Source organism: Dicentrarchus labrax, unplaced genomic scaffold (assembly GCF_905237075.1).
Source record: "Dicentrarchus labrax unplaced genomic scaffold, dlabrax2021, whole genome shotgun sequence".
NCBI classification, from domain to species: domain Eukaryota; kingdom Metazoa; phylum Chordata; class Actinopteri; family Moronidae; genus Dicentrarchus; species Dicentrarchus labrax.
In genome coordinates, this window is record NW_026136706.1 from 8382918 (window position 1) to 8408565 (window position 25648).

General features: G+C 38.8%; 1 protein-coding gene across 1 annotated transcript; it reads right to left on the minus strand.

The window, feature by feature from the left end:
* Window positions 1-1540: 1540 nt before the first annotated feature.
* On the minus strand, window positions 1541-20431 carry mrasa (muscle RAS oncogene homolog a). Its single transcript, XM_051404062.1, has 6 exons — window positions 20236-20431; window positions 10375-10633; window positions 9826-9979; window positions 8273-8372; window positions 7090-7169; window positions 1541-5711 (listed from the first exon to the last, which is right to left on the minus strand). The coding sequence occupies exons 2-6, from the start codon at window positions 10565-10567 to the stop codon at window positions 5612-5614; spliced, it is 627 nt and encodes a 208-aa protein (XP_051260022.1). The 5' UTR covers window positions 10568-10633; window positions 20236-20431; the 3' UTR covers window positions 1541-5611.
* Between the last annotated feature and the right edge of the window lie 5217 nt (window positions 20432-25648).

Sequence of the window (25648 nt, forward strand, 5' to 3'; positions counted from 1 at the left end):
AGTTTAGACTTTCAAATCTGAGGTAATCTTTTGCACACACACCTCAACATGGAGGCTGATGAATCCACGTTAATACTGCATGACCCTAAGAGTCTATGAAACTGAGACATAGCTGCTTAGAAATGTTATTAAAAAGGCCAGACTGCTGTAGGAATAAATGAGCGAACAGTTGTACTTATTGGCGAGGTTTCCTTTTTCTGGAAATTCTGCCCAAATGACTCCAGACAGCTTGGGAGAGATCGTGCAAGAGAGCAATAAACTCGAAGCCAAAACGTATACTGACCAGCATTCAGTAGCTACATTATCAAAGGGATTTCAATAGTGCACAGGGAGGGAGACACTGAATGTAACACATGAGGTGTGAACCATGAATACATGAAATCAAGGAGAACCACTAGTTGAAATTCAGAAGTGCTGTAAGAGACATGATGGTGTGGAGGACGTGAGCTTTTCCAAAAGGCCGACTGATTTCATACGATAGAACGGTGATGTGATGTGTGTCAGCTGTCACTGACTATTGGCTCTTTTCTCCTAAACTAACAACCGTGTGTCCTGTCAAAATGTATTATGTATGCAACACATCTTCTTTCTTTCTTATTTCATAGTAGGTCTTCTTTTTTTTTTTGCCTTTATCTGAGCTTTTAAGTTATCACACAGGACCTACGTAACATTTAGCAATTTGACGTTAAGAAAATTGATAGCAATAAGCAGATTTTTGGTCCTGCAAAGTGCAAACATTTGTATTTGACAGTGCTTTTACCACCCAAGTAATGAGAAAGGATAAGTACGTTAATCAGTGAAGTGCTGACCCCCAGTGGTAAGACCCTCAAATAGCACAGAAACTTTAAAGGTACTGACAAAATGTGTTATATGTCAGTGACAAGTGGTTTCTCTCTGCTGGCCCTCAGGTGCATTAGTGATGCTGGCCTATACCATGTTATTGCTGATTACACTAATGTGTAGGCAACTTTTCTAATCATGTGAAGGTCACATTGAAGCATTGCCCTAATCTTTCAAGCTGACTTACATATCCATGTTTGAAATATTTATCTCTGAAGACGGTTCCCCTTGATTCGTGAGGGTAGTAATTATATCCATCGTCTCAATGTATTCTCACTCAGCGGTCTGTATGATGAACACCATCTTGCAGCTCTCTCGCCCCTCCTCTCACCTTGAGCACCTCTCCTAACCGATTTCACCGTGAAAAGAACATGAATGTAAATCAATAGCAGTGATACGGCACCTGTTCTGTGTGCCGGCCTGCCTCCCCAGAGGGGTTGAAATCAATGAGGCAAAATGTAGCTTTCAGCATTCTCAGTGTTGAACTCAATGGACCTCGACGGCTCTGAAGATTAATGAGGCGAGTTTCTGCTGAACCAGCAAGCCGACTCTCAAAACGTGTGTAGCCATGTTCACCGTGGCTGTTGTACACGGCTCTGCCAACAGGCCATTCAGTGGTGATTTAGGGTTTGTCTCTGCATTCTAATATCACGGATACCCGCCTACCATAAAGGTAAAGAAAGGAGTGAGACAAATAAACTCACAATACTTGTATTTCTTTATTGAAATATAATCAACCCCTGAGGCTAGATAAAAAGGCCACAGTTTGTTTGTGCCTCGTCTAGCTCCTCAGTCTGACACAGCCAGTTAGAACACAACAGACCTGTCCAAAAACACACATTACACAACTGCTGTGACAACTCCAAATTTTGTTTGGATCTTTACATACTGACAGAGTTTCAGGACACACACAACTCAAATCAATTGCATAACGTCAACAATACTTGGTGTCTAATTGAAAAAGAATGCTACCTCTCCAATTAATGAAAAGTACTCAATTTAGCTCACATAATCCAGGGTCAGATAACTGGAACATTATATTCACTTTCAGCATTTGTATTTGGTCTGCCTGAAATGTGAAGATGGCGCAATAAATCAGCAGGGTTTTTTTTTTTTTTTTTTTGTACCAGCCATAACGATTAATTCGAGAAAGGTAACTTTCTGATTTCAAACATTATTTTGGACCTCAAACCAAAAAGTTAAATAACCAACTAGAAGACACCTGGCTGGTACATGAGCTCAGTCTGCTTAAAGGAAGTATGCAACATTTTTGGAAATGTGCTTATTCACTTTCTTGAGTTATTTGAGAATAGAGATGTTCCGATACCCTTTTTTCCTTCCTGACACCTGAAGCTTGCGTATCGTCCGTTACCGAGTACTGATCTGATACAAGGACGTTAATATATATACATATACATACACATTTTTATTATTTTTTAACAAGCGTATACTACTAAGCCTGTATGATTGCTATTGTTGCTGTATGGCCTGGCTCAGGTAAAACCCTTTATAAGAGTCAGAGTAGGGCGGACCATGACTTTGCTTTCCTGGAAAAAATGCTAATGGGTAATAAATTATGTGCACACACACATACACACATACTTGCAGATACCCGATAAATAACTTTATTCAGTATCAGAGGAATATCCAGTACTGGTACTGGTATCGGAACAACTCTAGATGAGAAGATCGATACCGCTCTGTTATGTGTACGCTAAATATGAAACTAGCCAGCATGCCGGTTATCTTAGCTTAGCATAAAGACTGGGAACAGCAAGCTTGGCCCTGTCCAAAGGAAAGAAATAATCCAGCACATAAACCCACAACTTAAGTCCATTAGTGAGCTTTAGAGGTGCTGGTTGGCTGATTGTGTTACCTTCAGACAGAGCCAAGCTAAGACAACCGACTGCTGGCTGTGGCTTAATATTTAATGAAAGGGGCATCAGTCTTCTCATGTAGACTGTGAATAAGTGTATTTCCCAAATGTCAAACTATTCCTTTAAGAAATTTCACATTGAACAAACAAACAAACATATTTATAATTACAAGTTGGACAACAAACCTTCCTTGTTTTGGCCCTTGTGTCATTATATTTTCACTTGTGAGGTCATCCACATGAGCGCCAGTAAAGCAGAAGTCTTTATGCTTTTTTTTTTTTTTTTTTTTAGGCAAAAAGGTCAACGACCCACAGAGAGTCCCAAAGAAAAACAGGACGAAGGGAGAGGGGGGGGGGAGTTTAGCTTTTTGTCCAGGTCTGGGACACGCTGAGGTAACAGACAGTAATAAATTATTCAGTTGTTTAAAAAACACTTTGCAAGAATCATATCAATAATTCATATCAATAATACAAAATGGTATCAAACATACATGATGCAACATTTTCATTTCAACACATTCAGGGTTTTGTTTTTTGTTTTTTTTTTTAGTTTTTTTGTTGTTGTTTTTTTGTTTTTTGTTTCTTCCTCCCCCACAATCCAGAGTCTGTTGCTTCATTGCTCAGTACTTCAACGTTTTCTGTCCTTCTCTGGAATCTCTCCGTGAAATCCCGCGAACAGTAGATGTAGATGTATTCCTTCGTTTGCTGAGGTTGATTTTCCACTTTCATGCTGAGGTGAATTTGTATGCCATTCAATAAATGAGTTTTCTCACACTCAACTTTCTTAATTCAAAACTGAGTAATACAGAACTTTTTTTTCTTCCTTCAAAACCGTTCGAATGATTAAATTCCAGCTTGTTTAATCTCTGTCTCTACAATCATCGCCAAGGCAACAGGCATACACAGGCACACAGGGCTACAACACTAATCGCCTATTTGCTTACTTTGTTATTCGATTTTACATTCAAATTGTTTTTGAACGTGCCTTTCATTTCACTTTTGAACAGAAAACAACATGCCAATAGGAAAGTCAGAAATTGTATTAAAAGTGCAAAAATGTATTCCTTCAAGAGACGGTATTCATCCAGACAAAAAAAGTTGTCCACTGAAACTTTAGTGCGTTAACAGTACAAGCCATTTCATAGGTTATTAAATTGTACATTCCTATCCACCTCACAGCTACAAACATTAATACACTGAATGTCTTGTTGCTTCGAGTGTGTGTGTGTGTTTTTTTTTTTTTCCTACAAACTAAAACTTGTAGTTAGTTTAACATGGCTTAAAGCCCTAGGAGCGTCACACTGCCTGGTTCAGACAGGCTTTCTAACTCGTATTCCCAAGGCTACAGTATATATCCCCGAAACTAAAAAAAAAGGAGTGTCGTCCTTTACTGAGCAGGATTCTTCTTACAACATTGTCCTGAATTCAATGGTGCAGTCTGAAAAGCCCCATGATTGAAATAAAGTGACATCACATTATTTTGGTTAGTGGCCAGTGCAAATCAGCTTCTCCAGCCTGTTTCGGATCTGAAACGCGAAGCTCTCACTATCCCTTATCTATTCTATTTCGTTAAGAATCTTTCCGACAGCTCTTTCGTAAAACAGCATTGAGTTTGTTTACATTGCCACCTATAATTAGATTTATTTTTTATATCACAAATATAATTGTAATTTTCTATAGTTTTTGAAATACAAAAAACATGGAAAGTAACTTGAATTGTTAAGACTACAAAGACAAAAATAATATCAGGGCTATTGTTCATACAGTACTGATGAAGACTGCACTCATCATGTCATTGATAATGACTGAAGAGGCAACCTAAATTAACCGTTATTAGTATTTTTTGCTCTGATATACTTTCTATTTTTATGATGGGAAAATAATCCATTTATAAGAGTGTCTGTAAAAATGGCTGCAGACACTTCAGTGTTGGTATTAACCCTGTTACATTTACATCAAAGTGTAACTACATACACCGACCAACCTTAAATTTCCTTTACAATTACAATATTTAAACACTTATTCAACAAGCTGATATGACCGTAACGTTCACCTGTCAACCAATATGACTCATTTTCTCAGCTTCACGTCACATTTCTTTCGCTCGCTACAACACGTCCTTCCGTCCTCTCTGAACTGACCATTTCAAAACCAGTCTCGCATTACCACCAGGTACACGCTGAACCCCCAGAACTCACAGTTCACTCGTCGACAACACCACACAACATCTATTTGTACTAACAAAATCACTGTCACCGCTCTCGTATTCATCCGTCCTGCCCTTATGATGTCCGCTCTACCAAGAGAGAACATAGACGTTAATCTAAAGATCACACAGGTGCTTTTCTTCCAGTAGGAGTGTGAGGATAGATAGGTGATGACCAGCAGGTTGTTGGGAGCTGGCGAACACGAGGGGCCATTTTGACCCGGTTCCTCCCGTTTCCATCCCTTTCTCAAGAAGATAAAAGTTCCAACATCACGGTGATTCTGATCTCTTTGCTTTTCCCCACTGAGTCAGTCAGTGTGCCCCATTTGATATTAAATTCAGAAAATTACATTTGATTGAGAAACAGTTCGCTGACACTGTAGTTCTGTGTTGAATACACATGGGAGGAATCTGAAGACCTTTTGAAAGGGAGCATAAATTGAGGAGAGATGGCATAGCACTCGTTCCAAGGCTTTGTGAAGGTTGCAGGGGACATCAGTCCAACATTTCACTTCTCCTTCCGCCCCTCTGGATCCATCTAGACGTCCATCGCCGCCCCCCTTCCCCTCCCCTCCCTTTTGTGCTCCAGTAGTTAACCACTGCTGGGAGTTCCTTTGGGGACATCCAAAGGTATGTGGGTGTGCGTGTGGGTGTGTGTACGTTACGAATAATAAACAGGACGAGGGAGGTCACAATATGGCACAGTGAAACCTGTGGGAACCTGCGGAACGTTCTGCTCTCCATTTCATCTTCTTTTTCTTCTTCTGGTTTCGCTCTGGGATCTGTTGTCTGTGCATGTGGAGAAAGAAAAACACAGGAGGGAAAAAAAATCTTAACTCAGGGTCAATTTACTTGCTTTTTCTGCCACCTTACAATACAAGAAGGGTTTTTTAGCCTCAATAAAACAAGAAGATACTGAACTTATCTGTAAGTGCTGGTGTCCTGTTTGTTTTGTCCATTATTATGACTGCGAACCTGATACATTGTTATAGTTTTGGAGCTTTGCACGCTGTTAATCTTAAATCATAATACAAGAATCCTGACATAGCTATAATTATCTTTCATAATGTTGAGAAAGACTGGAATAAGGGGGGAAACGGCAAGTTAAAACTCACAAAATACACCTACCAGCACCTCTTAAACGCACTAATTAACATGTTATACGTCATTTGTTTCATCTCTACAAGCACCATAGTGTTAAAACAACACTTTGGGGTTCAACAGGAGGTGTTAAGTATAGGACCATTTCTTGGCTGGAGTCTTCTTGTCACTATGTGGTTGCCAGGCAAGCTAGGCTAAGCCAACCAGTTGCTGGCTCTAGCTTCATACTTACCATACAGATATGAGAGTGGTAATGATATTCTTATTTTAATTCTCTCTGTAAGAAAGCAACTAAGCTTAATATGTGGCAACTAACACATACAAGTATAAAGAGGATGGACAGTTTCTGTCTAAACTGCCGATGCACCAATCGGGGAAAAAGCCCAACCATTATTTGTTAATCCACCTGACTGTCTTACTACAGTCTGACCACAAGAGGGCAATGTTGGTTCATCAATTAACCCTCCTCGGTTAAGAATAAAGACTACTCTTCATCGGTCTATGGTTTCGTGAGTCAGTTACAGACCTGGTATGTGGGAAATAAATTACAAATACAGCGGTGAATACAGCTATGTATTTGTGTGTCGGAGTACAGACCCTAAAACACCCTGTGACATGCCAACTTGTTGCTTATTGGTCCTGGCAACAAGAGAAGGCTCTAAAGCAGGATATGACCACATGCAAAACATGGACACGAACCAAATTCTTCTGAAATTACACGTATGACAAGACAGGAAATCGCTCAGGGATTTTTTTTTCTTCTTTGAAACACTTTTACTGCCCTCACATACCAACATAACACTAAGTGCCACTATCCTCTAAAGACATACAATACACTGAAAAAAGGGGAGGAAAGGGTGAAACTCTAAGTTGAGACAGTTTTATTAGATGTAATGACTGTATTTTAGTTTGTAGACAATATAGGGTCACTACTGTCCCGAAGCAGTTTGACAGCTGTTGTTGCTAGTAAATCTGTATTACATTCTTTTGCATGCAAAGATATGATATAGGATATGTCTTTATCTCATGAAAATAAGAGAATAAACAGAATTGAACCTGGGGTTACCTGATAACACGAACCAGCTCATGAAAGGCTTTGTCCACATTCATTGGAGGATCCTTGGCACTGGTCTCAATATAAGTTATCTGAAGAAGCAAGCAGAGATATTTCAAACCATGAAAGCATAAGTGGTATTAATTGCGACTGACATACTGACAATAAAAAAGAAAAAGCGTGATATAAAAAGTCTTAAGACGTCACATCCCTGGAATTAGTGGATACTGTATGTGTGTGTGTGTGTAGCAGAGTGAGTGAAGTAAAGTAAGCAACTCAGAGACCTCTCTCTCAGCCTGAAAGATGAGGTTACATCACCAAAGTTCACAGTATTAAATACAACAGACAACACGTTATTCTTTTATATTATTATAAATAATGAAAAACAAATATCCCAGGTTCAGAGCATAACTCAATATCTCCTACAGTAACCACACCTCCTTTCAGTTTGCCGCTCCTAGTGACTTAAACACACTAAAACTGCATACCTTCATTCTGTTACACTAATAATCCCTTTAATAACTCATTACATGTGAGATCTGATCACTGCACCTGCTTTTGAATTGTCTTCTCTGGAACACAGTACTTACATCTCTGTTGTGTGTATATATACACTGTATATATTGTGCTGTTTTAAATCTGTTCAATATTGTTTTTTTACTCTAGCTGTATCTATGTTTTAATTTTTGGATCGACTTTCCTCCTGTTGCGTGCGTCTTGGCCAAGTCGTCATTGTAAATTAGAGTTAAAATTAAAATAAAATGGGTGCAGAAGCCTCTTAAAAAAACATTAATGTGGAGGCAAATGATTTTCACACTAAGGCGGTGTTAAAAAGTTTGACGGCTTTATGTGAGGGTGTCAAGGTGTTCTTAAGCGTTGTGTTAGCTACAGGGTTAACATTAGATTATGTAGTGTGTGTCTTAGGACAAATATATCTGAATTTACAAATAGTCTACTGTTCAGCTGTGGAACCAAATTAAACTTTTGATGTTTATTTCAGTTTGAGTTTTATTCAGATTTTGTATTTCAGATACAAGGACACACCTCCATGAGAAATGATCTTTCCTCTCACGGCTGTTTCAGAAATGCTTTCATTGTCTCTGTAGTGCACCCAGGAACTCTGTTAGAAACTCAGTTATATGAAATCGAGTAGAGCCTATAATACAGAGCGCTTAAAGAAAGGCCCCCTACTCACATTATGTTTTGCAGCCATCTCTTGGCCCTGGTCAGCAGTGACCTTCCTCAGATGGACCAAATCCACTTTGTTTGCCACCAACACCATGGGGAAGGCCTCCCTGAGAGGAAGGGACACACACACACACACACACTCACTCTCAGGTATTCCTGTATAACTGAACAATGGATTTCTAAACCACTTGCAGTGGTAGCAAACAGTCTTTTTAAGTGTCTCATGGTCTAGAGACTATTTTTAAAGACCTGATAGGTTTACATTTAGATTAGAAGAGCATCACATGCTACACAAATTGTCTGGGTGGTGTCACATTTCTGCAACACTCAAATCTTGAAGAAAAATTAGATACAGTAGAGCACCACTAAATACGGACAGACAGCAACTTGCTCAGTTCCAGTTCCTATTTTGGTTCCATCTCGAGCTCAGTTTTATTGGCTACTGTCAGTCGCAGTGAGAGAACTGGTGACTGTTCTCTCGCAACAGACATCCACAACAAAACTTGAACAAATCTGATGTTCTGCCCAACTGGTCTGCAGTTTGAGGGAAGTGTAGCAAGAATCAGATCCTAATCCTTAACAGGTCTAATCCTGGAAACATATGACAACGCTAACTGTTACTGCCGACTGAACCATGTCTGACTGGGGGGGGTTGGCCTTAAATTAGGATAAATGTACTTCAGAATAATACATATATTTAATATTTTGAATTTGAATCATGTGCATTGTCAAACTTAGACCACATCAGATGATGATATGATGGAGCTCACTGTAAAAGTAATTACTTACTGGGTCTTATTTTTAAATGGTTATAACATTTTAGATAAAAACTGAACTGAAAACATCGTTCATAAGGGCAAACATTATACAACATTAGTGGTCAGAAGATTGTAAACAACTCTCCAATTCTACTATTTTGCGAACGTCTATCCGACAGAGCTACTTCCTCTTTTGGTGACTTTGGCTTCTGGGTACAGTAACTTCAACTTACTATATTTACCATAGTTGTAATGTACACACACACAGATTTCCAGTACAATGGTTGATTGTATTGGGCATTTTGGATGCATTCTCCTGTTGGTTTCACTTTGAAGTAATCTGGTTAATATAACTGGGGTTTATTTAGCAACCAAACTGATGACTCACTCCAGTGATGCTGCAAGTTTTCCTAAATCATAGCAATTATTTGGTGAGTAAAATGTCCTCATAACCGATAGATAGATAAAAATAAGAACAGAAAGGGGACGCTAAGCAGATGTTTTAGCATGTTTGTATTAATGAATTAAGGATTTAGTCTATTTAGTGTTTAAATACATCAAAATGTCAGACTGATTGGACAGATTGCACAGATTTGTCACATGTCCCACATACAGAACAATAACAAGCTGTGGGTTTATTGTGCATGCCCTCAAACACAAAACCCGTTTCAAACTGTTTCTCTAGAATAGAGTTGTTTGTTCTCTCTAAGGCAACTAGAGAAGAGTGATCAGCCATTCTGTGATTTGATTTGCAAAAGTGGTCTCTGCAAAGGTATTCCTCAGTTGAACCGTTGTAACCTACCTGTCTTTGACCCGTAGTATGAGTTGATGGAATCGGTCAACGTGTTCAAAGCTGGCTTTGTCTGTCACAGAGAAGACAATGAGGAAGCCATCTCCTGTCCTCATATACTGCTCTCTCATTGCACTGAACTCCTCCTGGCCGGCTGTGTCCAGCACTGTGAAGATGGAGGGACACAAATGTATCACTTTACATGGAAGGGTCTCTCTTTTACTCACTCTTTCATTCAAAACACACCCAGATGATACACATATTTGACATAGGGTGATCTTTCCTTCACCTTTAGGCCTTGGCTACCCTTAATTCTGTGTGAATAATTTATCAAGAGAAGGATAAAATCATGGAACGATACATAATTTCTCCCACATGCAACAACCATAGCAGTGCCTTTTGCTAAATGTCATTAATTCTATCAATGATGGACATGTTTAATTGAAACCAAAAGGAAAATGAAAATAAATAAACAAATAAAATAGAAAATGAACATGGTGTCATAGGATCATTCTCAGCTGTTGTCTGGTTAACTTCACATGCACATACATTTCTACTCACCATCCAGTATTGCCCACTGTCCATCTATTTCTGTGTGTTTAAGATACGAGTCCTCTATCGTGGGGTCATAGTCTGGCACAAAGATCTTCTGGAAAAACTGGATGGTGAGGGCACTCTTCCCAACACCACCATCCCCCACCACCACCAGCTTGTACGTTGGCAGGTTGTCACTTGGCACAGCGCTGGTCGCCATGGCTACCTCGACAGTGGTGGTAAAGGTGGGAAGTAGGCTAGTAGGTGGCTGATGAGACGCACCTGGCTAAAATGGAAGAGAGAGAGAGAGAGAGAGAGAGAGAGAGAGAGAGAGAGAGAGAGAGAGAGAGAGAGAGAGAGAGAGAGAGAGAGAGAGAGAGAGAGAGAGAGAGAGAGAGAAGGGAACAACAGACAGGGAGAGGGAGAACAAGAGAGAGAGAGGTGTTAAGGTTTTTTTTGTTGCAGCTGCTTTTTCATCACCATGGAGACCACGGACCACAGCTAGGAGTTGTGGATCAAAGCAGAAATATTGAAAAAAATAGTAAAAAAAAATAGACAAAGAGAGGCTAAGAGAGAGAGTTGAGCACCCTTTAAGCCCACCTACAACAAAAGATTTTGTAGCTGGGAAACACCAATTTGGAATCTAAGTTGAACCCACCAGAGAAAGACAACAAGCTGAACGACAGCTGGAAATGGCTTTGTAATATGGAAGAAGAGTGAAAAAAAGTTAAAGTAAAGTGTGTGTTAAAGTGTTAAAGTGGAACAATTGAGTTTTTAAAAGGAGAAGTTTATATTTTTCCAATCCCTTTAATACAATCAGTTGTCTTGGAGCCAGCGTCCAGCAGCCATTAGAGGAACTGCATCTTGTGAGGACTATTGTATTGACTTCAGGATTTATACAAGATGGGTAGAAATCAAACCACAGAATCCTGCAGAGTTTTGTGACATGGTAAGTAGCAAGATAAAGTATTAAAGGACCTGCCTTTCTGCTTAAATAATTAGTTTCGTTAATATATCATATATTCGATGGCTGCGTCCACAACTGGTTCCTGTCTCCAGCAGCTGCCTTTTAGCACAGCCTTGCACACCTTATTGGTGCTCTTGACATCTGGGCAGAAGCCCTCAATGACAGTGAGTCCCTCCACTGTCTGTTTTACTGGTCTCTTTGTATGGTTGACCCACTCCTCCTGGCTACAGTTCTGGAGGGCGTGACACTTGGTGAACACTCTGGCCATCCGCAGGGTCACAAACAACCGGCGCTGGTTCTCACTTTCTGGCCTCGGTTGTAGACTCACAACAACCAGAGGCAGAAGGATCAGCAGACACCATGGATGTTTGAGGTTTGTCCACGGTGACCTCAGAGTTGTTTTCCTTCTCTAGGGTTGTTTACAGCACTTGTTTGTGGTTCTTCCATCTATCATCTATCATCTAGGATGTTTTTCCATGAGGGGATCCCTGTTTTGTTTGAGAATGCACTTGCACTTGCAGGCGCATTTGGCTGATGTGATACACATTCCTCACAATGGTTTCATACTAATTATTCCCACAAGAGCTGCAGTTTTGGAGATGCTCTGACCCAGTCGTCTAGCCATCACAGTTTGGCCCTTGTCAAAGTCGCTGCCCATTTTTCCTGCTTCTAACATGTTCATAACAGTTTAGTTGCTACCTGATATATCACACCAGTGTTATTCACCTGTCAGTGGTCATAATGTTATGGCTGATCAGTGTATAATGATTTTTGGTGAGTAATACTTAATGTAAACATAACTAGACACCTTTAAGATACAGTTAATGCAAAGCAAACCGTTCCTTTGGCTGCTGCTTCATATTAAAGCTTCCCACTGAAAAACCACAAAAGACTTTTACTGTGAAGGAACATTTGTCACCAAGATTACTGCCTTACTGCTATTGATGGGATATAATGAGAGCTGGTCTGCCAAGATCTAACAGCATTCTCACATTTATTATAAGCTGGTGTGTTTTAAATATAAGGAAGAATAGTAAAAGAAGCAGCAGCCACAGCCTTATTGTCGCGCTGCATTGAAAACCACACAACTGTATGGAGAAGCAACTAAAGAAAACCTTGGTGAGCCTGGTTTGGCTGAGTAGCAAGAACCCGGCTAATGACGTCAGCTCTCAGTGGCCCACGAGAACCACAGAACCAGCAGAGAAATATGATGGCCTCAACACAGATGGATAACTGTAGTTTGTAATTATGGCTTTTTGAAAACAAAAATAAACATCTATCTCGCTAGAATATGAGAGGTTTAACAGAGGAGTTCTTTTTTCCACACAAGTGACGTACAGTAGAGGCTTGATATAAAAAAAATCTATTAAAAGATTTCCAAATGATTCAGATACATTCTGTACTTACACCTCAGAGGAACAGCTTGTACAGTACTCAACAAATGTGTTGTTGTTTTTATATCAGATTCTACTCTTTAAAGCCTATTTCCTATATTAAAGCTTCAGTACGTAACTTTTATAAAAATAACTTTTTGTCATATGAAACTTTCGCTATATCCTGACAAGTAGTACAAGAGACAGATAATCTGTGAAAAACAAAATCATGTTCCTCTGGCTCATCCTAGTACTCCTACTGGCATTTGCAAGAATCCACCTCAACCAAAACAAGCAATCAGAGCCAAAAACAGATTGTTGATTGTTGAGTCTCATTTCAAGGTTGTCAAATACCGATGCTGGGAATGAGACTCAACAATCAACTATCTTCAAGCCACAAGCTTTTCTATCCTTCTTGGCTCCGATTGGTTGTTTTTGTTCAGGCCTGGTGGATTCTCACAAATGCCACTAAGAGCACTAGGAGCCAGAGGAACCTGACTAATTCACATATTATCTGTCTCGTGTACTCCTGTCAGAATATAGTGCAAGTTTCAGCAAATATGACAAAATGTAAGTTTACCTGCTGCAGCTTTAATAGAGTAAAACTGTACGGTTAAAATTACCAAGGGCAATGACCTAGGAGCTCTAATATGTGTCATGCTATCTCATGCTGTTATGGCAAGAAGCCCAAACCACTAGCTAGCCACAAAGAGGGAGAGAGCTTCAGAAATAACGAGACATGGGAGGGAAGTACGAGAAGAGAGAGAGGGGAGAGGAGGGTGAGAGGAATCGGAAACAGAAGAGTGAGGAAGAGGAAGCAAGGCCACATGAGGTGATAGAAATGTTACAATATGGTGTGAAGTTGATACAACAACCATTTTATCATGCGCTCCCCATTTATGGCCATGTTTTAATTGGTATTTCTTATTGAAAATTTGGTTTCCAGACGTAAAATGTTTCAACAAGTTTAAAAGAATCTTCAAACGTAGATAAATGATTGGAGTTATTTAACACCGTCCTCTGTGTGATTTTATCTCTCGACTGTCAACTGCAACCAGTCAGTTGTGACAACCACATCACAACTGTGACCTTACAGACTTGTAGCCCGTGATAACCAACATAGGATTCAAAAGAATAGATTGAAGTCATCTACTCATCAACAGTTGGTGGTGGTAATGCAGCAACAAGAAGAACCCTGCAAGCTAGTAAACATGGATGTCACAGTAAAGTCATTCCAGTGTGTGGTGGTTAATTTTCATTTAAAACTCCAGGTATCTTTAAATATCCACAAAGCAAGGACTGAAATGTTCACCATGATAAATTACATATCTCAAGCAAGTTTCCACAAGTTTAAAGTCAAACAATTACTGCCTGAATGGTAGGACATCTATACATGATTCGCTTAAAAAACGTTAAAAAACCTGTGTACAAACGCGGTAGTGTTTCCACCGCCTTGTTTTGTCTGATTTTAAAGGGGAATCAGACCCAGCATTACAGTTCTGAGTATAAATATATAGAAACAGCCATACCTTCTTGCTCATGGTCTTGTTTAGGTCATATAGAGGCATCAGTATTAAACTGAGACTGTTTCACAAGCACTTAAAAACTCCTCATAGTAGGTTTAAGTATATGCAATTTGTAGTGGAGGGGTTAAAACATGAAAACCGCTGATACAAACATTGAAGTCAAGCCATCCCCTCTGCAATTGTTGAAGTTTGAACAAATCTGAAATCAAACAAATTTTAAATAAAAATAATCTACTCTGTTTTACTGTGAAACATTCAGATTTCTAGTTCTCATTAAACTGTAGCAACAGTCAGAAAGCAGACAAAAAATTCACTCACTACTAGCACAACACCCTCACCACCCTCCCTCCCACCCACCCACGCAACCATTCCTCCTTCATCCACCAGGAAACAGCTGTCAGCTGGCCACAGTCCATCCTTTCCTGCCCAGCACAATGGAGGGAAGGAAGATGTTTCCTTCCTTTCCAAAGACCGACCAGCCAATCAGCCAGCCAGGTTGGGCAAAGAATTTCCAAGCCAAATTCCTGATGTTAAAAAGCCTCTTCAGTCAGTCAGTTGGCTGGCTGTCATAAAATCACAGGCTATAAACGTCTATGCCACCGTACCATTTTCACAAGACACCGCCAGACTAGAGACTAGACAGATTTTTTAGTGCTGTGCAGAAAAACAAAAAGACAACAGTTTGAAATCCCAGTACCTGCCACCAGTTGGGGTTTTCAGACCAGTCATGCCTGGTTAGCCGAAGCCAAGTCAGGTCACAACCTTGTACGGTGTGTCAGCATTTCCCTCTGTAAGTCTACTCAGTGGAGTGCACCAGTCTCTGAAACAACACTCCCCATTCTGTGAGACTAAAATAATCCACAGACATAAGTTTAAAACAAATTCCTTTGGGAGTGGAAGCTTTGTAGAGGAAATTGTACTCTGTTTGGGCCATGTGGCTTTACAAACCCTGATGTTTCAGAGGGCCAAGCAAGCCTGCAAAAGGACGAACTTAGGCCATATCCACGCTAATGCCAATGAATCTGAATCCTTTGCTCTCAGCTTTGGTCTTTCCTCCACACTAAGCTGGTGTTTTCCACTCTTGAAAATGGAGCTTTTAGAAAAACCCTCTTCAGATGGGATATATTTGAAAACTCCCTTCTCATGACCCTCCTACACGGGTTAACTCAGTACTTCTATGAAATAACACCATTAATAAAAATGTCTGTCTCTTGTGTTTTACAGAAATTACCACTTGGTTAAGCCAGTGCTCTCAGTTTAATACAAAAAAAGACCTGTGACCTGAAGCGAGAGACACAATGTGTTTATAACCAGTCTTTCCTAACTTTAACCAAAGTTGCCTGAAACTTGTCCAAACTGTCAAGCTATTCACTCCAACTCTTTAAAAGATGATAACTTAACTTCCTATTGCTTTGGCCCTTTCCATGTAAGAGAAAAGCTTTAACAGACTGAAATGCTGGCTAGAACCACCTTCGACACATAAAAAGCATTTCTAAAATGATTAAATATATATATATATATATATATATATATATATATATATATATATATAAAATATATATTTATTAGGAAATACCCTTATTTTTTATAAGTTTCAGGTTTTACATACATAAAAATTGAGGCAGCTGGAGTGTTTTGGACTCCATAAAGCCCCTCTGGATTCTTGAGAAGTGGCGAGTTTGCTGCCTTGGGAAAGGATAAAAGGGACTTCCCTCTTCACATGGGAACAAAGCAGCAACCTATCTCACAGAACAGGAATAAGGAGAAACAGAGCGGTGCGCACCCCAGCCAGTACTGTAGCGTTGATATCAACACTCATCGATCATTCAAAGGAGGTGTTAAGACACAGTTCACCGAGTTCAAAATATATTAAAGCTCTCAATTGTCAAGTGACAAAGTTTAATCAAACTCCACCCTCATTCTTCTTGGATTAAGAGTTGATCTGATCTTTTATTTTACATTTGAAAACAATTTAACAAATGGGTGGTATAACTGTATGAACTGAGTTAAGGGCGATCCAAATATGTATCAAAGCCCCGACTTTTTGTAGGAACTGGGTTTTCAACCTTGGACGAGGCCGGTTGCTGGTTCTTGTCACCAAGACAGCTGAAGTGAAAGCAAGAATTTGCTGAAGGGCTATCCTTGTCTGAGAGCTGGGCCAAACACAAGAGGATCCTAACATTTCTTTACCAGCTTCAAGCCTTCATGTGGCGTATCAATACATTATTAATCATACAGCTCTCCCCACATTGCTCGCCAGCGTGGCATCAAATCTTGGCTTCCTGGGTTAAGATGTACATCACCATCGTCCTTCTTCACACACAAGTACAAATTCAGGGTGCAGCAAGATGCAATCTGCCCAACTGGGCCACTGTCGTACCCTAGCGTAGACGTCTTTAATCTGATTTTGACAAGTACATTTGTTGGCTGTTGACAGATATACGTACACAAGTAGAAAAGCTGTAAATTAATGCAGTAATTTCTGTTCATTTATTCCATTAAATGAGCGAAGCAAAGTCAGCTGCCCCCTCGCCACATATCCGCCAATGATGACTGACTTTATACCCAGATTTTGCTGCGATACATTTGGGAGGAGGACAAAGTGCAACTAGCCTAAACGAGGGCTGTATAACTGATCACATGACTGTGGGTCATCACTAATGACTCACTTGGCACAGCCTCCGGTCTCACTGCATTGTTTGAGAAACCCATTTAGCCATAAATTACACTGATGTCTTTTTCATAATACTATGCCATTTTCAGACGTTCTCTGTGGATAAGGGCGGCCATTCACACACAATTCTCACACACACACACACACACACACACACACACACACACAACCCAAATATCTCACTAATGTACTGTGACTTGCTGGGGGCATTTCCTACTCTGACCTTTTCATTCATTCATTCTGATCATTTTAAATTTTTTCCAGCTATTTGGGAATTTCAATCAGGACACAGGATGTCACGACTGGACTTCTACCAGGCATCAGTGACAATGAATGAATGATCTGAACAACTCATTTCCAATTGAATTTGGACAAAACACTTTACATTGGGGTACAATATGTTATTAATTTATGGTTGATTATGAAGTAAATATCTTTAACCACCACATAACCTGCACTACTCTACGGTATTTCTCTTAGACAGCAATAATGGCCAAAAAGGAATTCATTACCAAATTAAGAGTAGTAGTGTTGTTTAGGGCTGCTTAAAAAAAATAACACATCATTGTTTGTTATATTATAAATACTTACTTATATATTATTATAAAGTATTTCTGATTCTGATATTGGCTTCCAATAAATTTGCATCATGTTGAAATGATCATGTTATAGATCTATAATATTTTTGTTAGGATTCTGAGCAAGCTGTGATTAAAAACTACGAAACTTAGTTTAGTTCATTATGGTCTTACATAATGCACATATATATTAAACACAGTTAATTGCTTTGGACATTAATTGAGATTTTTTTATGTGATTTCACATTTGTAATATGTTATATATTCTAGATTGATATTAAAAATTATCACGAAAACATCCTGATATTTGTTTCAAGCACGTCGCCCAGCCCTAATGTCATCAATCAATGATTGTTCATCAGTTACAGTGACATTTATTTTTAGTTATTAAACATTTTTTTATGTAAACACTGAACATTTAGACAATCCAAATAAATAAGATGTAAAGAATAACTCTCCTTTCCTATGACAGTGCAGTAAGTGTTAGGGTTAGATCATTTAACAAACACTCAGAAAGATACCTGGGTCTAAACTTCAGGGGCAAAACAAAAGAAAAGTGATGTGAAAGCCTTCAGCATGGGAACAGAAACAGGCCTCAAACGTAAAGGTCTGAATGAGTACCAAAGCAAAAAGACACTCATTTAGCTGAATTTCTTTGCAAAGAAAGCTGAGGAATGTATAACCTCACCAACTGCTATATCTATGGAAACTAAACAGACCAATTAGGTTGGGAATAATATGGGATAATGTATCTTTAATCCTTATTTATCCAAGTCAGGTTTGTGCCCTGGTTAACCCTCATACAGTTAAACACATTCACACATGGGAGGTGGAGTGTCTTATTGTTTTTCTACTCAGCAGTTCAGTGAATATTTGTCTTGTATTTGCTCCTCAGAAGATGAAGAAGGGCTCAGGGAAGATGAAGAAGGGCTCAGGGCTGCCTGTAGCCTTACGGTCACTACTTTTCTACACTATCAACTTTTTGCCACTTACTACTTGTAATTTACCTGATTATTTTGATTTTCATGAGGGTTTCTACTTCTCCTCTGCTCCATTTTAGAGGAATATATTGCACTTTTTACTCCATAATGATGTTTTGTTATAAACTACCCAACAGTATACAAGTACAGCTGAAATGATCAGTCAATTAATCAAGTGACAGAACATTAATTGGCAATATTTCTATAATTGTTTGTCTTATTTAATGCAAAAACATGTCATAGATCAAACTTCTCATATGTGAGGATGTGCTGCTTTTCCTTTTGAGTGGTTTTAATAATTTCCATTTGTTTTTAATAATTTTGAGGTTTGGACTAACAAGCATTGTCACTGTGTCACTTTCGGCTCGGCTTGTGATGCATTTCTCACAATTTTCCTCACATAATTAAAAAAGAAATCAATCAATCATCAAATCAATTCATGGAGAAATGAATAATAATCTAATAGTATAATATATAACAACAGTCACAGGGGACATTTTTCTGCATCAATACTACTTAAAGTACATTTTCCCGATCACACTTACATACTTTTATGTAACTACTTGTAATAGAGTATTTTTACAGTGCGGTATTAGCAACTTCTACTGAAGTAAATCATCTAAATACTTCCTCCACCGCCAAACACATGCAACCGACAATAAGCATCTCACAGGAATCATTACTTAACAACGGCGTCCTAACACATGTAATAGATCACATACATAGGATGGGAAACCCAGCATCTATCAATCATCTATCAATAGCCAAAGGTCACAATTAAGCTTCAGGGAAAACAGTGAAACAGCATGTTAAAGTCAGCTAACCCTTACTCTCACAAGCAACGTGATCAGCAGCAGCAGCAGCAGCGAGGATTTGACATTTCCATGAAGTTATGATGGGAAGGATAAAGGGGGGATCTGTCCCCAGACAAGACAAATTATCTGGTGATTTCACTTTGCTATTAATAGTGATTAACGTGTGTGTGTGTGTGTGTGTGTGTGTGTGTGTGTGTGTGTCTGCAGACTAACTGCTGCTTCTGAATGATCTCATCCTATGATTTGATACATGAAGAATCCCTCTTTTCATCTGTGTGGTTAAATCTGCAGCATTTTCATCAGAGCTGGACGACCACTGTGTGTGTGTGTGTGTGTGTGTGTGTGTGTGTGTGTGTGTGTGTGTGTGTGTGTGTACTGTATACAGCTGCTAAAAATGGTGGCTGTAGGAAGGAGGAAAAATATACTTCTGACAGACGACAAAAAGACAAGCCCTGTGTTTTCTTGTTTCGTCCCTAAAGGGAACATTTTTGACACACAGAGGCAAGGCCCGTCTGTCTGTCTCTGTGTCTGTCTGTCTGTGTGTGTGTGTGTGTGTGTGTGTGTGTGTGTGTGTGAGCGGCCGTATGGAAAACCGACAGTAGCCGCCCCTGAATATATAACGGATTTCGGTTGCTTCATCTCTCTCTCTCTCTCTCTCTCTCTCTCTCTCTCTCTCTCTCTCTAAGTTTGCAGCAAATAGGAATTTCCGCAAAACGACACACAGTCAGTTTATAGTCTTAATAAAAATTTAAAAAAAGCTAACTTCCCTCGGATGTTTACCGTGCTGTCATTACAGTCGAGACCAATAGATGACCGCACAGCTAACACAGGAGTTTTTTATTTTTTATTTTTTATTTTTTTTTACATCAGCGGTAGGTGTTGCGTTCACTGTCCGTGAATAACAAAACAAAAAAAAAAAAAACACCAACCACCCGCATTCACGACCTCTTCTCTGTCAACTGGAGAGCTACTTACCGATATGAGCTCCGCTGGTCGTGAACACAAAGACACACACACACACAAAAAAAAAATAAAAAAAAATAACACGTCCTCACAGCGACGTATTCCTCCTCATCTTTCTCTCTCTTTCTCGGCTTCAAACCACCGCCGCCCTTTTCGCCACAGACGGGAGTGTGCTCCCCACATCTGCGAAACAATACGTTGAGTAGCTAATCTTTGTATTGCAACAGCTGATGCTAAAAATAGAAAAGCCCCGAATGGGGGTGAAAGCGGGTTTTTGTGCGCATACGTTGCGCCGTCAAAAGGTAGTTTTCGGTGCGATGTGATGTGTGTGTTTGAGAGGTATTTAATATTAACGTGTTGGTTTTTCCTTCGCGGTGTATTTTTTGTGTTTTTAAATGTGAAATCTCACGAAACGGTGAATGAGTTCCCCTTTTTTCGGTGAAATGGACTGTTCTTGTGCTCTGTTGATATAGCGGACTTCTTTAAAGGGATAGTCCTGTCAAAGTAGCCACTGCCAAATTTAAGGGGTTTTCAAATGGAATAATTTTACATATATATATATATATTAAAAATAATAAACATAAATGTGCTTTTTTGGTGTGTTTTTGGGTGTTATGGTGAAATGTAACTAAATATATTTACTCAAGTACTTAAAAATAACTTTGAGGTAGATTATTAATACTTGAGTATTTGCAGTTTATGCTACTTATATTGTACTTTTTACTCCCCTACATTTGACTGACAGCTTTAGTTACTAGTTACTTTGCAGATTCAGATTATAGCCATTCATATATATATTGAGTAGACCTACTTTTGCTACATTACTTCAAGTTTTTTTTGTACACCTAATGTACTGGCAACCTCAGCAACATGTGAAGGTTTATTTCAGATCATCAGTTCTTGTTGCCAGGTTAGAGTCTACGTCTCCCACATGTAATATTACATTTAAAACACCATTGCATGTGATGCATTTACATGTGTTTTAAGTATTCACATACAGTCCAGGCATATGATTTTTTTGGTCATGTATACAAATTGGTATATGTGGTTTTACCAAAAAAAGATATAGGCCTACATTGGAGATTTTTTACATATACAAAAATCATTGTTTCACTGTTTGATCACTATGAGGTAGTTTCCTTGTAATTCGTTTTTTTCCCCCCTCTTCTTCTCTTTGTGAGATATAAATCTTGTAACCATAAATCACAATTATGAGTACAGTTACATGAGTACAAGTCTTATTTACGAGATAAGATAAGATAAGATGATAAGAGAACAGCTCAGTTCTTTCCCCACCAGATTTTCTGACATTTGAAATGTGAAAAAAACAACAGGGCAGAAGCACATGTGGTTTTATGGCATTTTTACATGAAAACATGATGATAAAAGTATATGATAAAAGGTTATCCTACAGCACAAAGTGTATTCATTAACTATTGTATGCTCGTGCCTTTCAGTGCTCAAGAAAAAAGGATGTGACACTGCAGCCTTGGTTCATTTTAGCTAGAGGTCAGAGAGGTAGATAAGGATCTGATCAATCAAGAGAAAAGAAGGGTGTGTGTGTGTGTGTGTGTGTGTGTGTGTGTAATACAAAATGATTGAGAGCAAAAGGGTAAAGAGATTGAGAGAGGGGACTTGGTGATATTGAGAATAGATTAGGGCAGATGGTTTTTTTTAAAAACTGAATATGAATCACTACTGAGCAATTATTCCTTATTTCATAAATTATTCAGTAACAGGTTGGTAAATAATTTTAATACAAATATCAGAAGTGGCAAAACAAGGAAATGGTCTACTTATTAATTTGACACACAGGCTACTTAAAAGAACTGCTTCCCAGAAACCTTAATGAGGTTGTTTACGGAGATGAGTATATTCTGAATCAACTCAAAGCCACAGAGGACAGGTTGCACTGCTGGTATCTTATAATATGTGTCTCTACTGATTAATTATTTAAAGATTGATATAACATGGTGTATTCAATAAGTGCACACAATGCAAGTATATGTTTAAAAACACACACGTGCACACATTTTCCACATTACTGGAAAGGCCGTTTATGATGTAGGAGTCCATTACCAGTAACCATCAGAGATATGTGAGGGAGAGGGAGAGAGGGAGAATAAGATGTAAATAATTCAATTAAAATGAGGAAGAGAGAGCTTGATATGCGTTTTACCTCTGTAAATAATCCAGGCATTAGGCTTTTAGAATTCACGTTACAGTAACTAAGTGATGAGAAATAAAGTGATCTCTCTCTATCTGTGTGTTTGTCCAGGATTTCTGGGAAAATCTACTGAAAAGATTGGGCTCTCATACACGCACAGAGACACGGCAAACGTGTGTTAACAGATTTGGAAAAAGAAAGAAATAAAAAAGAAAGAAAGACAGAATACACAAAGAGGTTGAATTCATATACGTACTGTATACTATATGCAGTTGTGATTGTTGATTAAAAAACCACTTAAATAGATGAATGGAAATGTTTCAAATTACAGTTATATTGAAGAGAAATTGTAAGCACACTTTCATCATTTTTGGAGGAATTTTAGTTTAGCTCCAAATATTAAGTGAACTGCACAAAAATAGTGGTACAATGAATGTACCTTTTGATCAGCAATAATGGTGTTAAAGGTGAAGGAATTTTATAAAAGTCAAAGGTGCACATTTGTACCAAGTCTGCACTAAAAGCACATAGCATTCCTCTGGCAGTAGCCTCACTATCAAAATCATTAGGATGCATTTTCTAGGAATCATAAATATCAGTTTAAATTTCATGGCAATCAACCTGAGAGTTTTTGAGATATTTCAGTCTAAACCAAAGTGGTCGTCCAACTGGCTGACATTGCCATCCTAACGAGCCATGTAAAGATTATTATATAGTATTATAATGTTGACCAACCTTGTTGTACCATTCAGTGTATCAGACTTTCAATTGCACCCCCAACAAAATCAGTTAAGGCAGAATGCTTAGAGGTCGATCACGTTCTTGGTATTAACAGTTGGTCGGACGCGAAGGTGACTGTGCAAGAGTGAGCCTGTGCACACTTCATGCTCTCTTGGTGACGCAAATAATACTTTTGAATTTGAAGGTACAAATAGTCATTCTAAAGTCATAGAAACTAAATTTTGCTTTTCTTCAGCATCTGCCTCAAACATACAGTACATGCATGTCTCAAGAAAGGTTTATTTATCTACAACTGGAAAAAGGAATTCATCTATCTAGTACATTTATGTCATATGGCTATTTTTCTTTCTTAGGTTCTTAGGTATGGAAGATTTTACAGTAAATTAAAGGACATATACTGTATGTTTCCAGTCAGCAATGACACATGTTTTTGTTTGTCCAGTTTGTCCATCAGGGAGTCCAAAGCTTGCTGTGTTTGACATAAGGATCTATTGATTTAGGCTTTGGAAGACTTCTAGGAAGCAATCAAGAGGTGATGAATTGATTGACTGGGTTACTGATTTATTCATTCATTGAGAGGTCACTCTACTGGATTGGACGGCAAGTTGATGGGATCTTAATTTGAGAATTGATTGGTTTGTGTCTCCTGCATACTCCTCATTTTTCTTCAGAGGCTGCTGGCGTTTGGATGGCTGGGTCAGATAGAGTGAGCCGTTTTTATGACAGTCCTGAACCTACAGTCACAGGAGCACCAGTGTCCATTGACACATTTAAACCGAACCAAATTATGTTGAATGAATGAATGTCATTCTCACAGGTTTATTTGTAGCATTTGTACAGTTTTCTTGTGTTGATTTCCTCTTAAGATACATCAAAAGGGCCACCATGTTCATTATGTCCATGTTGAAAAATTGACATTCAGTGTCACTGATCATTAAGCGCCAGTGACGTCTATTTATGTCAGCCAGTCACATGCACACATATGCCTTCTTTGTGTTAGTATTGATGCACTGACACAAAGAAGGCTTTTATGTTGCACATGAATCTATGTGTAAAAAAAACACACACCCTGAATGCAATGCACATCAATGTCCAGCAAATTGCCTCCATGACCTCTATGTGGACGCTGCCCTTGTATAGGACTCCTTTGCCACTTGACTTCACACATGAGCACACCAATCCGGATCCTACAAAGATCAATTCGAACAAGCTGCAGATGCAGTACAGCTTGTTTTCAATTTACTTTGGGTTTATTGCATAAAATGAAAGGTGCTGGTGGTGATCTGGCTGCAACCTAAGTTAAGAGGCAGATCCTGAGTTTGGTGTCAAATGCGTCAAATTTAAAGGTGCAGTGAGAATCTGTTGTCAGAAATGATATAATATTCATTGGTATGTTAATCGCCTGAATATAGTAATGATTGTGTTTTAGTTAAAGTGGTACTCTGCAATTTTACTGCTAGACGCCACTAAATCCTACACACTGGACCTTTATAAAAAGTGTTTAAAATAATAATAATAATGGAAATTAACACATATCATTTAATGATCTGTTATGGCCACATTTTAGACTGATAGACTTAAGTTAAATTGAAAAAATACATTTGGAAATAATATAATTTATTGACATCTAATGCCAACTTTAGATGTTTCTATTCAATGTTTTACCAATGTAATGCAATGATGTAATTAATCTTTTGAGGGCTTTCCAAAGCTAATACTGACATGTGATTATTAACAATTAAATCTGAATATATTCCTGCAACCCCTCAAAGTCTCCATGCCACATCTTGCCACCCCATGAATATTTCTCCACAGCCGCCCCTGGTCCCTTCAGGCTGCTTTATAATGCCAAGGACCAAAGGGTTGCCAATGCAAGAGGTCACTGATCCCGATATCATCTTTTAAAAATTGTTCATGCAATTGTATGCATGCCCAATTCTTTACACAGTCAAAGGGATGTGGCCTATCCCAGCATGCTCTGTGTAGAAGGCAGAGAGAAAGACCATGGAAATGCTTCAGGTCCAGGACTGACACATCTCTGTATATAGTAAGTTCTGATAATGACACGTGAACGTCATCAATACACAAACTGACAATACTGCTTCATATCTGAGTTATTTGCGGCTTATAGCAAATAGAATAGAACAGAATAGAATAGGGGATTCTCTCTGTTCCTTCAGACACTCACACATTACACACATACGCAGAGACACACACTTCCATCGCCTCTTGCCTGTTTCCATGGAGACAGTAGTGAGCTGTTTCTTTCCACTAGGATCAGACCGTCTGTCTTGATCACAATACATATGCACATACACATGCGTGCACACATACACTGCAAAGTGATGAATTTTTCAGTTTTACCAGATTAGTCTGTGCTGCAATGACGATGTGATCAGCCCTACTACCATACTGTAGGGCCTATCCCTAGATGTACGCGGTTATATTAATTATGAACCATTACTCTACAGGTGTTGTGTAGATGACCATAATAATCTATCCCTCTTATATATCTTT

What these genes read in the sequence shown, in the direction of transcription:
- mrasa (XM_051404062.1), bottom strand. Translation starts at nt 10,567, where the DNA reads ATGGCGACCAGCGCTGTGCCAAGTGACAACCTGCCAACGTACAAGCTG. An exon ending in ACAGTGGGCAATACTGGATG is followed by an intron (nt 9,980 to 10,374) that starts GTGAGTAGAAAT and finishes CCATCTTCACAG; the next exon opens with TGCTGGACACAGCCGGCCAG. An exon ending in AGATGGCTGCAAAACATAAT is followed by an intron (nt 7,170 to 8,272) that starts GTGAGTAGGGGG and finishes TTGCTTCTTCAG; the next exon opens with ATAACTTATATTGAGACCAG.